This window comes from Lutra lutra, chromosome 15 (assembly GCF_902655055.1).
Source record: "Lutra lutra chromosome 15, mLutLut1.2, whole genome shotgun sequence".
In the NCBI taxonomy this organism is placed as follows: Eukaryota; Metazoa; Chordata; class Mammalia; order Carnivora; family Mustelidae; genus Lutra; species Lutra lutra.
The window spans coordinates 40,442,735-40,458,864 of record NC_062292.1 but is presented as its reverse complement, the minus strand read 5'-3'; the positions used below and the strand labels follow the sequence as shown (position 1 = coordinate 40,458,864).

Genomic DNA, 16,130 nt, shown 5'->3' with positions numbered 1-16,130 from the left:
CTGCATTGGGAGGGAAATGTTGAGGGAGCTCAATGAGTCCTGGAAGTCAGGAGAAGTAAATTGGTAGGGGTAGAAGTGGAACCTTAGCCAGAACAGCCAAGAGAAGCAAGCGCTTCGCTTGTGAGCTGAGGTTTCGTTCGCCACATCCCAACCCACATGAGAGCTACCTTCCCTATCTTGCAAGCCTACCATATGGCATAGAATAATTTCTTTCTTTCTTTTGAAGATTTATATATTTACTTAAGTAATCTCTACACCCAGCGCGGGGCTCTAGCCCATGACCCTGAGAACAGGAGTCCCATGCTTCTTGGACTGAGCCAGCCAGACACCCTGACGAACAATAATTTCTTGCCTCCGAGAGCAATGGTGAGCATAGAATAGCCATCCATGGGAGACTTGAGCTCTTAAACTGTAAGAGTGTCTGAATTTGTCCTACTGGCACCAGGGACGCCACAGACTCCAAGTCTTTCCTCGATCTGGGTGTGTGGGAGGAATGTGCTTAATCTTTCTTAACAGCCTCACCTACTGAGAAGCAGCTGACAGGTGGGGTCACAGTGGGCTGTGACATTCAATTCATTTTAACCCAACACCCCCAAATGCTAAAGACAAATGCTGTGGTATTAGGTAGGGGGTTAAGCAGCTTGAGAATGAATGCCCTAGATTCAGATGCAACCTAGCACGGACCTCACGCCCAAGCCTGCAGCTTTATGATCGGCCTGATGGAGAGCTGGCTGGGAGGCGGTTCTCAAGGAGAATTACCTTCCTTTCCTTGCACTGACATTCCTTTAGGCCAAATCCTCTTAAATCAAAAGTATAAACACCGAATTCCCAAACCCTCCAGAAACCTCAAAGGGTAAGTCAGAGTCAGAAAATGGATAGACGGTCTCAAAAAGGATAGGGAAAAATGCCCAGTACACATTCAAAAAAATCACAGTGACTCATTTCCTCTTTGAAGTGACACCTGGCTAGCAGATGCCCTTACGTCTTTTTTTTTTTTTTTTGTAACCTTCAAAATGTGAAACGTCCTTTAAAATAATAAAAGCAAAGGATTTGCTGCCTTTCTGTAGGATTACTGCACCCGCAATGGTGCCGCTAACTGTCTAGGTTTCTGACATTGCACTAAATCCTGATCATCTGAGGTTAAACTCAACTACTGGATTGATTTTGTCTGACCCAGGATTGGATTTTCCTCCCAACATTCATTTCACTCCCACTGCTCAAGTAAAGAAAGACATGATTGTCAAGCTCAGGCTAGCAAGGTTTTATTGAGAACGGTAACTGACACGGACGATTCTGGTGTCCCCGGCGAGTGATAGAGAATTTGAATGTCTGGCGAAAGATTTCAGAATCTTCTGTCCAGAGGGAAGGGCCAAGATAATTTCCAGGGTAGGTCCATCTGCTTCATGGGGATGGGGAGAGGATACAAAAACTAGGGTAGTCCTAGCACTTTCGGGGAAATTGTCAGGAGGAATTAAGTGGACAGTGCACCCTGAGGCTAGTCCCCACAGCTTTGGTGAGCTTTGAAAATGCAAACCTGAACTGATAGTGACTAATGATACAGCATAGACAGCTACAAAGATGACCAAAGGCAAAAGGGCTGTCAATTCCCATATTCTATAGAATTTTTTGGAGAGTGAGAGGGCCAGAGGGTCTGACTTCGATAAGGTATTTCTCAGAAGGCAGTGGCTATTGTAGGGATTCAGAGAAAGCACAGCCGGGGATAGCATAGCTTTTGGGGCGTGGTGGGCTGTGTTTGATATTCTGACCAGCGCCATTCCCAATGGGGCAGAGAAGGAAACCATTTCCCTTCCTTCTACTTGGTGAACCTGTGGGTGTCCAGACTGCTGTCTGCTTCATCTCCTTAGACCTTTATTGGACTGAAGAAATCAGCCCTATTGCCCACTGGGCTGAGAGAACGGCTGCTCTCAGCAGGCTGGTTTGGGGGCGGGAGTTCCAAAAGCGCTGAGGTTCCTGAGAAAGTGATGGAGGCGGCCCTGGGAGTCCAGGCAGTGCCGGCCCGAGCGCGCTGCCGGCAGCAGAGAAGGCACGTCTGGGGAGTCTCTCCCCCTCGGTCCCCCGGGCCTCCCTCCCCTGCGGGCTCCGGGGCCGCCACCTCCGCCAGGCGGGGGACAAGCTAGAGCAGGGCCGGGCCAGCGCTAGCCGTCCGCGCTCGCTCCCAGCTGCCGGCGGGGCTCCGGAACACGGAGCTGTCGTCCCTGGAGAGCGAGGACGCCGAGCTGCCCCCGCGCGCCGGGCGGTCGGGGCGTCCGCAGACCCCGCGCCAGGCTCGGGCGCGGAACGAGCGGTCCAGCAGCAGGTAGATGAGCGGGTTGGCGCAGCTGTTGACGAAGGCCAGGCAGGTGGCGATGCTGAGGCCCCAGCGCAGCGCCAGCAGCAGGCCGCAGGGCAGCGGCAGCGCCCCCAGCCGCGCCAGGTGGAAGACGGCCCGCAGGGCGCCGAAGGGCAGCCAGGAGCCCACGAACGCGCCCTCGACGGCGAAGATGATGCGCAGCGAGTTCCTCCGGGCCCGGCCCAGGTGCGGCGGCCGGCGTAGGCGGCGCGAGATGAGGCAGTAGCAGACCAGGCTGACGCCCAGGGGCAGCGCGCAGGTGAGCAGCAGCAGCAGCAGGCTCAGCGCCTGGAAGGCGTCGGAGGGCTCCTCCCCGCACTGGCTGCCCCGGCCGCCGGGGAGGGGCTGCAGCTCCCGGTAGGCTAGGGAGGGCAGGCCGGCCAGGAGCGCCGTGGCCCAGACGCCGCAGCAGGCGGCCAGCGCGCATCGCGGGGTGCGCAGCGGCCGCGCGTCGAGCAGCTTCACCACCGCCAGGTAGCGGTCCACGCTGAGCCCAGCCAGCAGCAGCGCGCCTGCGCAGCGCGTGCCGGCCAGCGCGAAGCCGCTGAGCTTGCACAGGCCCTCGCCGAAGGGCCAGCGGCCGCCGCGCGCCGTCGCCACGGCCCACAGCGGCAGCGTGAGCACGAGGCCCAGGTCGGCGGCGGCCAGGTGCAGCACGAAGGTGTCCACGAGCCGCCGCGGGCCGCGCCGCCCGGCCAGTAGCCACACCACGAAGGAGTTGCCCAGCAGGCCCACCACGAAGGCCGCCAGGTAGAGCACGGGCACGTAGGCGTAGCTGTAGGGCAGGTCCCGGACCAGGCACGGCTCCAGGTCCTCCAGGTCGCCGGACCCTGAGTAGTCCCAGGACGGCGTCCACGGGCTGGGGATCCAGGGATCAGTGAGAGGCATGGCGGGGGAGGACCGCGAGGCCCGTGGGTGACACAGCCTGGGTGTGGGCAGCGGCAGCTCTGAGCGCGAGGTTGTGTGTGTGTGTGGGGGGGGGGTTGCTCTTCACGGCCGGTGCCCAGCACCTCCCTTCCTGCCACCCAGACCGAGGCAGGTGGGTGGGCAGGAAGGTGAGGGAGGAGGGGGGTGGCGTGGGAGGGGCAGGCTCCTGGGTAGAGGCCTACGATTTGGGGCTGGCCCCAGGGGAAGTGCGGGGAACCCGGCAGAAGAGACTTCGAGAGGGTTCTTGGAGGGAAGGTCCCTCCCAGTGGGAGCCGTCTGGTCGGACGTCAGGTTGCAAGAGTTGGCGGGTGCCCGACAGCCCCCATCTGTTTTCATCTCCCACTTGGTTCCCGTCGGTGCTCGGCTCTGTGGTTTCCTCTAGTTTTTATTAGAGGTGAGGGGCTAGAACCCCCGCTGACGGTTTTGTAAGGGGGCGGTGTTGCGGCAGCCTGCTGCGTGCGGGTTCTGCTGTCTGGTGCACAATGGGGCCGGGGTGAAGGGGGTCTCCACTTGGGAGCCCACTTCCTAATCAGGAATTGGCCACCAGAGCTCTCCAGGTGTTTTTAGCCAACAGGCTAAATGTCCTAACTCAAAGAGTGGCTTTTTCTGACCAAATCAGCTCCTTATGGAGCCACATGGGAAGGTTTTAAGCTAGAAAGAAAGAGGTATATCCAGACAGAAAAGGTGAGGGGCCTGGGATTTAATCCCAGCCCTTGTTTATCTGCCCTCATCTGGTCAAACACAGATATAAATTTAGGAGGAAAGATGACTCAAGATGGTACCTAATTGAGAGCAGATTAGGAGTCAGAAGTTTAGAGGAGGGTGAGAGCCCTTATGGTCGGAGTCAGGGGAGGACTGATGAAATGGTGAGAATGATGCCTGACCTTGACTAGGGTGGTGGCCCCCGTGAGGAGAAGATGGGAGGTGAAGGAAAGCTTGCCCTTTCTCCAGGAGGTACCCTTTCTTCTCGCATTCAGTAGGTTGCCTTTTCATTGTGTGGATGGTTTCCATTGCTGTGCAAAAGCCTTTTAGTTTGGCGTGCTGTTTCTACAGCAAGGATTCTGGGCAACTCTAGTTAGGTCCAGATCTTTTTTTAAGAAAAATTTTAAAAATGTTATATATTGAAGTACCGACATACAATATTATATTAGTTTCAGGTGTATTAAATAGGGATTTGACAATTCTATACGTTACGCGGTGCTTACCACCGTACGTGTATTTACCGTCTGCATGATACTGTACAATGTTGCTACAGTATTAGTGACTATATTCCGTACGCTGTACTTTCCATTCCTGGGAATTACTTATTTTATAGCGGGAAGTCGGTACCTCTTAATCCCCTACACCTATTTTGCCCACCCTCCAACTCTCCTCATCTCTGGCAACTACCAGGTCTCTGTATTTATGAGTCTATTTTTGTTGCTTATTTGTTCATTTTTTTTAGGTTTTTTTTTTTTTAAAGATTTTATTTATGTATTTGACAGACAGAGATCACAAGTAGTCAGAGCAGCAGGTGGCGGGGGTGGAGGGGAGGGGGCTTGTGTGTGGAAGCAGGCTCCGGGCTGAGCAGAGAGCCCTAGGAGGGGCTCAATCCTTTGACCTTGAGATCATGACCTGAGCCGAAGGCAGAGGCTCAACCCACTGAACCACCCAGGTGCCCCATTTTTAGGTTTTATGTATATGAGTGAAATCAAATGGCATTTGCCATTCTCTGAAAATTTCATTTGGCAGGATCTCGGTCCTTTTTTATGACTGATTAATATTTCATTTCATATATATATATATATAATTAGAGCATATATAGAATATGTAGAGAACACATAGACACACCACATTTCCTTTATGTTTGTCTATCAGTGAACACAGGTTTCGTCCATATCTTGGCTATTGTAAATAATGATGTAATGGGGGCACCTGGGTGGCACAGTCAGTTAAGCACCTGCCTTCAGCTAAGGTCATGACCCCAGGATCCTGGAATCGGGCTCCCTGTTCGGTGGGGAGCCTGCTTCTCTCTCTCCTCCCAACTCCTGCTCTCTCTTGCTATTTTTGTCTTTCTCTCAAATAAATAAAATCTTTTAAAAAAATGATTCTGTAATGAACATGGGGTGTAGGTGTATTTTCGAATTAGTGTTTTTCTTTGGGTAGATACCCAAATGTATGATATTTCTGTTTTTTTTTTTTTTTAAATTTTATTTATTTATTTATTTATTTGGTAGACAGAGATCACAATTAGAGAGACAGGCAGAGAGAGAGGGAAGCAGGCTCCCTGCTGAGCAGGGAGCCCGATGCGGGGCTCCATCCCAGGACCCTGAGATCATGACCTGAGCTGAAGGCAGAGGCTTAACCCACTGAGCCACCCAGGCGCCCCAATATTTCTGTTTTTATTGAGAAACCTCCATACTGCTTTCCAAAATGGTTGTGTCTATTTCTGTTCCCACCAGCAGAACCCAGAGGTTGCCTCTCTACCACATCCTCACCAACGCTTGTTATTTCTTGTGTTGTTGATACTAGCTGTTCTGACTGGTGTGAGGGATCGCCCATTGTGGTTTTGATTTGCAATTCCTTGATGACGAGCGATGTCGAGCACCTTTTTAGGGTCTGTTGGCCATCTGGGTGTCTTCTTGGGAAAAATGTCTACTCAGGTCCTCTCCCCATTTTCTAAATTGGGTTATTTGTGGTTTTTTTTGATGTTGAGCTGTTCTTTGTATATTTTGAATATTAACTCCTTATGGAATAGGTCATTTGCCAGTATCTTCTCCCATCCCGTAGGTTGCCTTTTCATTTTGTTGATGGTTTCCTTTGCTGTGCAAAACTCTTTGTTTTGGTGTGGTCCTGATTGTTAATTTTTGCTTTTGTTCTGGGTCTGAATTCTTAGCAGACATCACTCCCAGGAGACACTGTGTTGGGACCAATGGTTCTGTGTCTGTGCCCACTCAGAGCCCACCACACTGTCACCAGGAATGAGTGACTGACTGACCTGTTGGGCACTCTGGTGTTGAAAATTTGAGGCGGATTAGCGATTTTGGTTCGATTCACTTAACAGTGAGCGCTGTCGTGGGGCAGGCAGCATTTCAGGCATTGAGAGAGCTGCTGTTCTTGACCTCAGAGGCTTGCTGTTGGGGCAGGTGACAGATACAGATGCCCGGGCAGTGGCCGGCATACCAGACGTCAAACTGAGAAAGGCGGAAGTCCTCTTGGAGGTTAGAGGAAAGAGCAATTACTTCTTCTTCTTTTTTTTTTTTAGATTTTATTTATTTATTTGATGGACAGAGATCACAAATAGGCAGAGAGAGAGGAGGAAGCAGGCTCCCCGCTGAGCAGAGAGCCCGATGTGGGGCTCGATCCCAGAACCCTGGGATCATGACCTGAGCCAAAGACAGAGGCTTTAACCCTTTGAGCCACCCAGGTACCGCAAGAGCAGTTACTTCTGATGGAAGAGACGTCAGAAAAGGCCTTCCAGGAGATGACCCTGAAGTGCAGGTCTGGGAAGGAGCTGGAAGGTGAAATAGAGCAGCAGGACATGGGCCCAGTGTGACCAGAGCCCAGGGTGGGAAGCGGGTGGCAGGAGAGGAAACAGGAAAGGTAGCAGCGAGCAGGTCACAGGACGATCTTGATTTCATTGTGTAGGTAGTGGACAGTCACTGGACATTTGTGAGTAGGGTATGACCTCTTTCTGTTTTGAAAAGATCACTGGCAGAACTGTGGGTTGGACATCGGAGAGGGGAGGCTCAGGCCAGGGAGAACCCAGAGTGGGCTGTTGTCATTCTTTGGGTGGCGGGGGAGATAGCACCTGAAATAGATTACCGGTGGTGGGGACAGAAGGGCGAGCATCAAGAGATCATTATAGCGTTGTGGGTCTCAGCAGAGAGGAGTCAACTATGGGCCTGGGGTGGCTGTGTTTTGGAACTATATGGATGCCGTCCCATATGCTGGGCTCAGGGAACACTGAGGGGCCCGTGCGTGTAGGTGTCCTGTTTCCTATTGGTTCGAGGTTGGGTCATGAAATAATGTATGATCCAAACCGGGGCATTTCTGAGAGCGAGAGGCTCTATGGTAATTAACCCGGGCCATAAACCAGGACTGTTCTGGGCAAACTGAGACATAAAGTCATTCTAGCCTGATGTCCCTGTGGTCCATGGGGATCCTCAGGGAGTGGGACAGCTTAAGGAGCCTTGGCCGTGCCCATATCCAGGCCATTCTTGTCAAGATTGTCTCTCCCTGGCCAATTACAAGAGATGGAGAGACACTCGAGAGGAGAGGCCGGGGAATGAATGGTTTTGGTTCTGCCCTCCATGGGCATCCCAGTCCTCAAGCTTGAGTTTCCTCTGAAGACCCGCCCAGAGGGTGGGAACCTGTGGGGGCTGCTGGAGATTCAGAACAGTTTTGCTCATCCCTAGAAGGATTTTCTTTTCTTTTTTTTTTTTTTTTTTTTTTCCACATTCCATTTTGGAAGTCCTCCACATACTTTTTTTTAACACAACAGTTTAAGAATCGTTAGTCATTAGAATGCACGCAGTTTCATCGTCTGCTTGTCTCATGTCTGATTGTGTGTCTGATGCCCACAATCCTGGGGGGCCTCGGGGGCTGCAGCCTCCTTCCCTAGAAGGCTAGCAGGGGCAGTGCTTACTTGCCAGAGCCCGTAGGTGATCGGGGACAGGCCCGGTGCCACTGGGCCTCACTTCCCGTGGGGCACACGGCAGTGTGGAGCAGGGAGCCCATGAGTGATTGTGAAAGCTAGAGGTGACAGCCAGGAAACCGCCAGGTGATAAAGAAGAATGGGGCAAGGGACCGAGAGGGAAGCCTGGGGAGGGGAGTGAGGGAAGGAGAAGTAGGTTGTTTATTAAAAACACAGATTCTGCTTCCTGGAGCTGTGGTCTCATACCCAAGGGAAGTGTGTGGCCCAGAGCACATGGCAGATTCTCTGTGCTACTGCTGAGCCCTGCGGGTCTTTGTGAACCTGTCTGGATGGGAGGAAGCAGCAAAGGCCAGAGCTGGAGAGAAGAGATTTCTATCCAACTTTCAGTGACCAGGGCCAACTCCACGATTCTGCTCTCTCTCCTCCTGGGGTGGGGGCTGTTGGTGGTGGATGTTCCCCCGCAGGATTAGAAGAAGTCAGCTACTAACACTCATCCTGCGCAGTGGAGGATCTTGGCCCTCTCTGGCAGGTGTCAACAGAGCAAAGCAGAGGTGGTCTTCCCTCTCCTACTCCCTCCATCTCACCCCCAGGAGTCTTCTCTGACCTCCATCCCTTAAAGACCTTCCTCTCTCTGGACCAGCTTTGTTATGTGGGTCAGCCCTGCCTTGCCCGTAGAGCTCCTCTCTGTCCCTCACCGTGACCGACAGCAGAAGAGACAATAAATATCTAATGTTTTGAACTAGGTCGCCTTCAGGAATAGGTTTATTTTTGTTCCTTTATGAGCTATATATGTAAGCTTTCACAACTTCTTCCCCCAGTTTGAATTTTTCTGTACACATAATCTTAACCCTGCAGGAAAAATTTTGAACATTATATTTGCCTTTTTCATCATAAAGGCCAAACAGGCAGATGGTAGACTTGAGAGTGAGGCATGTCCACCCAGACCCAGCGCTGAGTGACCGGCCATATGTAGCATTTTGGTGAATTTGTTCCTGACCAGAGGAGAGAATCTATTTGTAATCCCATCATTCTTGGATTTTCTATTTTTTTCACATTCCATTTCACATGTTCTCCACATACTTTTTTAACACAACAGTTTAAGAATCATTAGTCATTAGGATGCGCCGTTTCATCGACTGCTCATTTCAATGTCATATAAACCTACATTTTTCTTTTTTTTTTTTAAGATTTTATTTATTTATTTGACAGACAGAGATCACAAGCAGGCAGAGAGGCAGGCAGAGAGAGAGAGAGAGAGAGGGGAGAAGCAGGCTCCCTGCTGAGCAGAGAGCCCGATGCGGGGCTCGATCCCAGGACCCTGAGATCACGACCTGAGCCGAAGGCAGCGGCTTAACCCACTGAGCCACCCAGGCGCCCCTAAACCTACATTTTTCTATGTTGTTTAATATTTACGTTTAATACAGTGTTTCTAATAATTTGACTTGGGATATTTTGGATTTCTCCAGTATTTTTTGCTGTTACAGAAATTCGTAACAAATAACTGCACTTGCGAACTTTCTTTTTCACATTTTTCTCATAGTGTAAGTGCCTTTGTGAAGGTCACAGGCTGTGAAAATGGCTCAGTGCAGATGCTTATAAAGACCAGGAATCGTACGTATGGCATCATATGCGGGTTTTGGGTTCAACACAATCTTGTCAAAAATATTCATCAATACGATTTTTTTCCACTTTAATAAATAGGGAGGTAAAAATGGTTCCTGGTTCCTTCATTTTAATGTACATTTCTTTGAATGTAAGATTAAAAGTCTTTCTGTACTTAATTCTTCTTATGTGAACTGTCTAATCATGTCCTTCATATATTTATCTACTATTTTTTTATATGAACTATTTAGGATTAAACATTGTCCCATTTAATTCAAATATTCTTTCAGATTTTTTTTCTTGGCTATTTTCCTTTATTTTTAATTTTACATTTTCATTAGTAAAATTTATTGCTCTTAGCAGTTCCAGAGTTTAGAATGTTACTTTTTCTTTGGTCTAAAAACAGTCAACAGTATTATTATTATTAAATAACTTTCTAGCATCTTTTTTTAATCTACCTACAGTGTAAATTTTTTTTTTTTTTTTTTTTTAGATTTCTATCCAACTTTCCCAACACTATTACATTAAAAATATATTTTTAGGGACGTCTGGGTGGCTCAGTTGGTTGAGCAGCTGCCTTCAGCTCGGGTCATGATCCTGGCGTCCTGGGATTGAGTCCCACATCGGGCTCCTTGCTTGGCGGGGAGCCTGCTTCTCCCTCTGCCTCTGCCTGCCATTCTGTCTGCCTGTGCTCTCTCTCTCTCTCTCTCTCCGACAAATAAAATCTTAAAAAAAAAAAAAAAATATATATATATATATATATATATATATATATATATATATTTAAAAACCCTGTTCTCCCGGTTGTGATGTCGAATTTATTGAATACGTATTTTATGTCATTTTGTCTGCCTGTGGTCAGTGAACAAACAGAACGGGGCCGATTAGATCAGTGGCAGGAGTCTGGCTTCTGTACCAGCTTTATGACTTGGCAGTGGCGCGATCTTGGGCTCCAGACTCCACGTCTTAAAATGGGTGTGATTGCATCCACCTGATTGGGGCTTGTGAAGATGTGAGCCAGTGCAGCTCTCACCCGCGTGGGGTGTGAGCAGGCATCCAGTAGACGCCCTCCCCTCTCTCTGGGCTCTGCGCCCGCACCCCCAGTGCCCCGCACTCCCGGCCTGGGCTGCGTGGTGGAGGACCTCTGGTTTCCCCTGCTTGGCCGCCCCTCCTCCCCTCCAGGACACGAGGCTCTGCACATAGTGGGTGATCAGTAAATGCTTTTGGAATTGCATTGGGAATCCAGAGATATCATCTCCATCTAGGAGGGTGGTCTTAAGCCTTGGACAACCAGAGTTCACTGGACCTGGTGTCACTGATGGTGAGTTTCCCAGGGTGACAGAAGGCTGCCAACTGCTGACAAGGCCGAAGCACAGCTAGATGGCAGGATGCCAGTGCAGTTGCGATTCACAGGGAGGTTAGCAGTGACGGGGACTGAGTGGGAGGAAAACCCCACAAAGCCATGTGTCCTTGTGTGTCCATACCCTCTCTGGATAAGTACTGAGTGGGGAGTCCTCTGTTTTATTCACTATTACTGACTGGTTGCCAAGATGAGGTTTCCCATAGACCCCAACCCCTGCGCCCCAGAGAGGATCCTCCGGGTGCGTGGGAGGGTAGGCGGGCAGGGAGCCGCAGGTTAACGAAGACCACGTTCCTGCCTCTGCCCTGCAGCCTCACCCCCAAGGGGAGGCACACACTGGGGAAGGGGCCCCACCCGGGATGCCAGAGGCCACACAGAATGTTTCAGATGGTTGATCATTTCCGAAACTTCCAGGTGCTAAATATGGGGTGGCTGGGAAAGGGCAGCATCTGAGTTGGCCACGGGCCTTTGGGCTTCAGCCCACACTGCTGAGGGGTGACTCAGTGTGAAAGCCCACGGCCCGCAGCTGTGCGTCTGTCTTGGGATGTACCCCAGACTTCGTTGTTGGCCTTTAGGAGCCCTGGGGGAGGAATTAGGATGGACGTGGAGGGTGAGGGCAGGAGTATGGCTTTCAAGGAAAGTAAGGCTCCACTCTGTCCTCCCCTGCAGGTTTCCGCACCTCAGAGGTTCAAGGCCGAAACAAAACCATCAGAAATTTAAAAGACAGGCAGTAGGGAAGTCCCTTAATATAAAAATGGCCCCAGAATTTGTTTGGAAAGGAAGTAACATTTTTCTCTTTGTTCTGCCCACAGAAGCTTCTAAACTAGGACTTGCAATGACTTTTCAGTGATTTTACAGAAAGTTGGTTATGGGAAAGTTAGTGTGAATTTTCAGTTACTTGCAGCAGGAATTAGGCAATGTTCCCTGTGGGTTGACAGGGACTCCCCCACATGGTGCCGTGGTTCTGCCACAGATCAGTGAAACCCGTTTCTAAGGTCACCTTCAATTCAGACTGACACTGGAAACGGCCCCTTCCTACCACGGGGCGAGCACTCAATGAGGCAACATTATGGACACAGTGTTGCCTCTCCGGCAGCCAACACAGTATTAGAGAAAATGAACTGCAACGTACAAATATCTTTGGTGTGAGGCTGACTGTGATAGCTCACATTATATCAAGATCAAGGCAGGTCAGCCTCTCTGAAGAAGAGGTCTATGTTATAGGAAGGAGCGACATGAAAGACAGGAGTGAGACCTTTTGTGGTCCCAAGCAGCAAAAGGTTACAAATCACCTCAACACCCCAGCCCCATCCTCTCTGCAACCGAAAACCCAAACAGTAAACTGTAAAATAAATATAAGAAAGTCCTTACAGTTTGATTTTTTTCACGATAACTTTGATGAGTTATTTTGAAATGTCGAATTTTTCTGAGTTTTGGTGCCTGTTGGATATTTGAGTATCAGATATTCTGATGCTGAAAAGCCAACTTGCGGCAAGCCTGGGAGGGCTAAAATGCTGAGCTCAGGAGCTTGAGTTTTATACGGTGAGGATAAGGCCCCTTGGGAGTTTTTGACTAGTGGGGAGGACACGGTGAAAGCCCTGCTTTAGGAAAACCCAGGACTGATTGGAGCACTGTTTGTGGGGGAGAAATGGAATCAGGGAAGGATGAGTCGGAGGGTCTTACAGAGTTTAAGCAGGAACTGTTGGCACCTAACATGAGGCTAGTCCAGAAAGATGAGGAACAGACTGACAGTGTGAACACGGACAGGATCTGGTGGTTGTTCAGGTACGAGGAGGTGCCCTCCGTGGACAGAGGAAGCAGACAGACAAGACTGTGAAGGTTTCAGCCATGGTGGCTGGACATATACCAGGAAGGCGTTGGTTTTACTAGGAGGTTGACAGTGTTTTTAAACCGGTTGAGTTGGGAAAAATCTTAAAGGAAAGAGGGGCGCCTGGCTGGCTCAGTCCATTAAGCATCTGCCTTCGGTTCAGGTCACGATCCGGGGTTCTGGGATCGAGTCTTGCTGTGCAGGGAGCCTGCTTCTCCTCTCCCTTTGCCTGCTGCTCCCCCTGCTTGTGCTGTCAAATAAATAAAAATCTGTAAAAATAACAGAAAAAAGAAACTGGTTGAGTTGGGGACAGTGGAACTTCCAGGCGAGAGGCGGAGCTGGCAGTCAGGTGCCTGAGTGGGGCCGCAGGGAGCTTTCGGGCTGGAGATGGAGAAGCTGTGCAGAAGGGCCAGTCGGAGCCGGTACTGAAGGCCTTCTTAGAAGGGAAGTAGAGGTTGAGCAGGGCATGAGGAGAACTGAGCCTTGGGATTGCCTGTAATTTGCGGGGGTGGGGGGGAGGGTGCATATGAGGGGCTAAGAGAGGAGGTAGGGGAACCGAACACCACTATGTCACGGTCACTGACGGTTTGAATTTCCAAGCTGCACCCGGGTCCCCTGGAATGGTCTATATAAAGCAGAGGGAGTCAGACCAGGTTAGTCAACGTGGGGCTGATATTTTTAGGCAAAAATATCTATAGTAGGAAATCAGTTGTAGCCTGGCAGAAACCCGACTAAGTTTTGGGTGTGATTTTGAATCTGGACTAGATAGTCCTCCTTACATTTATTCATTAGACAAATCTTTTTTTTTTTAAGATTTTATTTTTATTTTATTTGACAGATCACAAGTAGGCAGAGAGGCAGGCAGAGAGGCAGGCAGAGAGAGAGGGAGGAGGAAGCAGGCTCCCTGCTGAGCAGAGAGCCCGATGTGGGGCTCGATTCCAGGACCCTGGGATCATGACCTGAGCAAAAGGCAGAGGCTTTAACCCACTGAGCCACCCAGGCGCCCCTTGACAAATCATTTTTGAATACCTATTGTATTTAGGCACCGAATGTAAAGGTAAAGAACCCAAGCATGACCCACCTGATATGTACAGAGGTATCCATGGTCCTCCCGAGTGTTCCAGAGCAGCCCCCTGATGAGACTGCGAACTTGGGTTTTTTCCGTCTGGTAGGAGGGGACAACAGAGCAGCAAAAAGCAGTGCAATACAGCGGTCTCTGGCTACGAACGTGAAGAGGAAGCAGTGTACGGTCAGCTAGCTTTGTCAGATGCTGACGATCTCAGAAAGTAGGCCTTTAAGGTCTGTCACCAGAACGATGCCTCTGCAACTCAGAACTCAAGTCTGAAGAAGACTGGGCTAGGACAGGCCCCTTATTGGCTGGTGATGCAACTTAAGTCTTACATTCTTTATATAAAGTCAGTTTTGGTAAGAGTGAACTTGCTTATGAACAAGAACCTTTTAACTCTTCATAAGAAGGGGGCTTATCTGTCCCACGCTTCGGGTCCACACCTCTCTTAGAGCATAGAGTTTATCAGATGCTTGTAAAGGTCTAACCGCATCTGCCTCAAGACGGGGGCTCCTTGATGGAAGAGCCCCCGTGTCTTTGTGACCCAGTCTCTCGCACCTCATTACTGTTTCCTGGATAAATTTGATCAACCTGTCAGCAGAATCCTTTTCTTTCCACTCCATCCATACTTTCTCCATTCCTCTCTTCTTAGGAATCTAGATGTTTAAGAGTGTGGGGACCCACCAGTCTGATTTCAGCCATTGTTGTGTTGATGCTGGCTACAGTTATCAGGCAAGAGAACAAAATCCACTGTAACAAGTTCTTAGCGTTCCCTCAGTGGTGAATATATTACTAACTAGTACAGTTATCAGACCTCACGTAGTTTTTCTTCCACCACATCCACAGCAGTGGAAGTCGTGCACCGTGAGGCACAGTGAAGGGGAGGGGAAATCAGGTTTAGACTAGAGCTGTGAGGCGGCCACTTACTAGCTTTGTGTCCCTGGCCGTTACTGACCTCTGAAGCTTGATCATCCCCATCTGTGAAATGGAGATCTTGGTATCTCTTCACAGAAAGAAAAGAAGTACTTTCACATCATAAAGCAGTATTATAGTGAAGAGTTTCTGCTTGCTTGAGGGTTGAGAGCCACATTGCCTTTCTCATATAAACCATGAATATGGGTAACTGGGTGGGGTCAGGAATCAGGGCCGCCGAACAGAGCTGGAAACCAGTGGCGCCACCAACGACACAGGCCGTGCTGCACGTCGTCCAGCCCTGGGGTGCTTCTGACACCAGCAGGTGCTCCTGACACCAGCGGGTGCTCCTGAAGGAAGAGCAGATCAGCCACCTAAAACAACAGACTGCGGTGAAGCAGAATGAAGGACAGCTGTATTTTAAGTACCATAGCAGCTTCCTTACCACGGTAAAAAAAAAAAAAAACAAACACAAAAGCCTGAGTGGGCCTTCAAACATTTTTTTTTAAACTTGTTTGCTTTTATCTTCTTCAATGGAAAGTGTAAGAACTCTTTTTTCTTTTTCTGACACAACTATAAGCCACTGTGGATAGAGGTAACGAGTTACCACAGTGACATTAAACACATACGCAAGCTAACTCTCGCTGTCTGCGCATCTTGGACATGGAATGCCGAGCCGCCAGAAGGCCTGTGCCCCAGATGCCAACAGCAGACGACCAGAAGATTCTAGATAGCCTTATGTGAGGAGCAGCTGGGAAGTACCAACCCAGGCGCACACCACCCTCCCTGAAATGATAGAGCATTGTTCATTTGTTTCTTTTAAAGGCAAAACTGCCATTAGAAGAAGATACAGATCTTTATATATTTCTTGAAGATTTTATTTATTTGAGACCATGAGCTCGTGAGCAGAGAGAGGGGCAGAGGGACAAGCAGACTCTGCACTGAGGACAGAGCTTCACACCAGGCTGGGTCTCAGGACCCTGAGATCAGGACCTGACCTGAAAGCAGGAGTGGGATGCTAACCAACTGAGCCACCCAGCTGCCCCAGGTTAAGATGTCTTTTTCCAATGCCTGATTCCTAGGTCAGAGTATTATAACTCCGTTTCTTTCGCTGGTTATTATTATTTTGCTGTGTGCACAGGTTACAAAATAAAAATGTTCCTGTTCACTATAGAACATTTCCCTTTACCTAGGTTTTGTTTGTTTTAAGATTTTTATTTAGTAGAGGGAGAAGAAGGCTCCCTGCTAAGCAAGGAGCCAATGCGGGACTCAGTCCCAGAATCCTGGGATCATGATCTAAGGCAAAGGCCGATACTTAACAGACTAAGCCACGCAGACATCCTTCCCTCTGCCTTGTTAAGAACTGTCAAGCAGCCAAATCAGGGAACACGCTCTAGGGTGCCATGGTCTGTGTAGACTTCTCTAATGTTGCATGAGTCTTCAGGTTAA

General features: G+C 49.6%; 1 protein-coding gene across 1 annotated transcript; it reads right to left on the bottom strand.

The window, feature by feature from the left end:
* Positions 1–1,252: 1,252 nt before the first annotated feature.
* On the bottom strand, positions 1,253–3,365 carry GPR25 (G protein-coupled receptor 25). Its single transcript, XM_047705680.1, has one exon. It carries the CDS (start codon positions 3,236–3,238, stop codon positions 2,135–2,137), a length of 1,104 nt encoding a protein of 367 aa, XP_047561636.1. The 5' UTR covers positions 3,239–3,365; the 3' UTR covers positions 1,253–2,134.
* Positions 3,366–16,130: the final 12,765 nt, after the last annotated feature.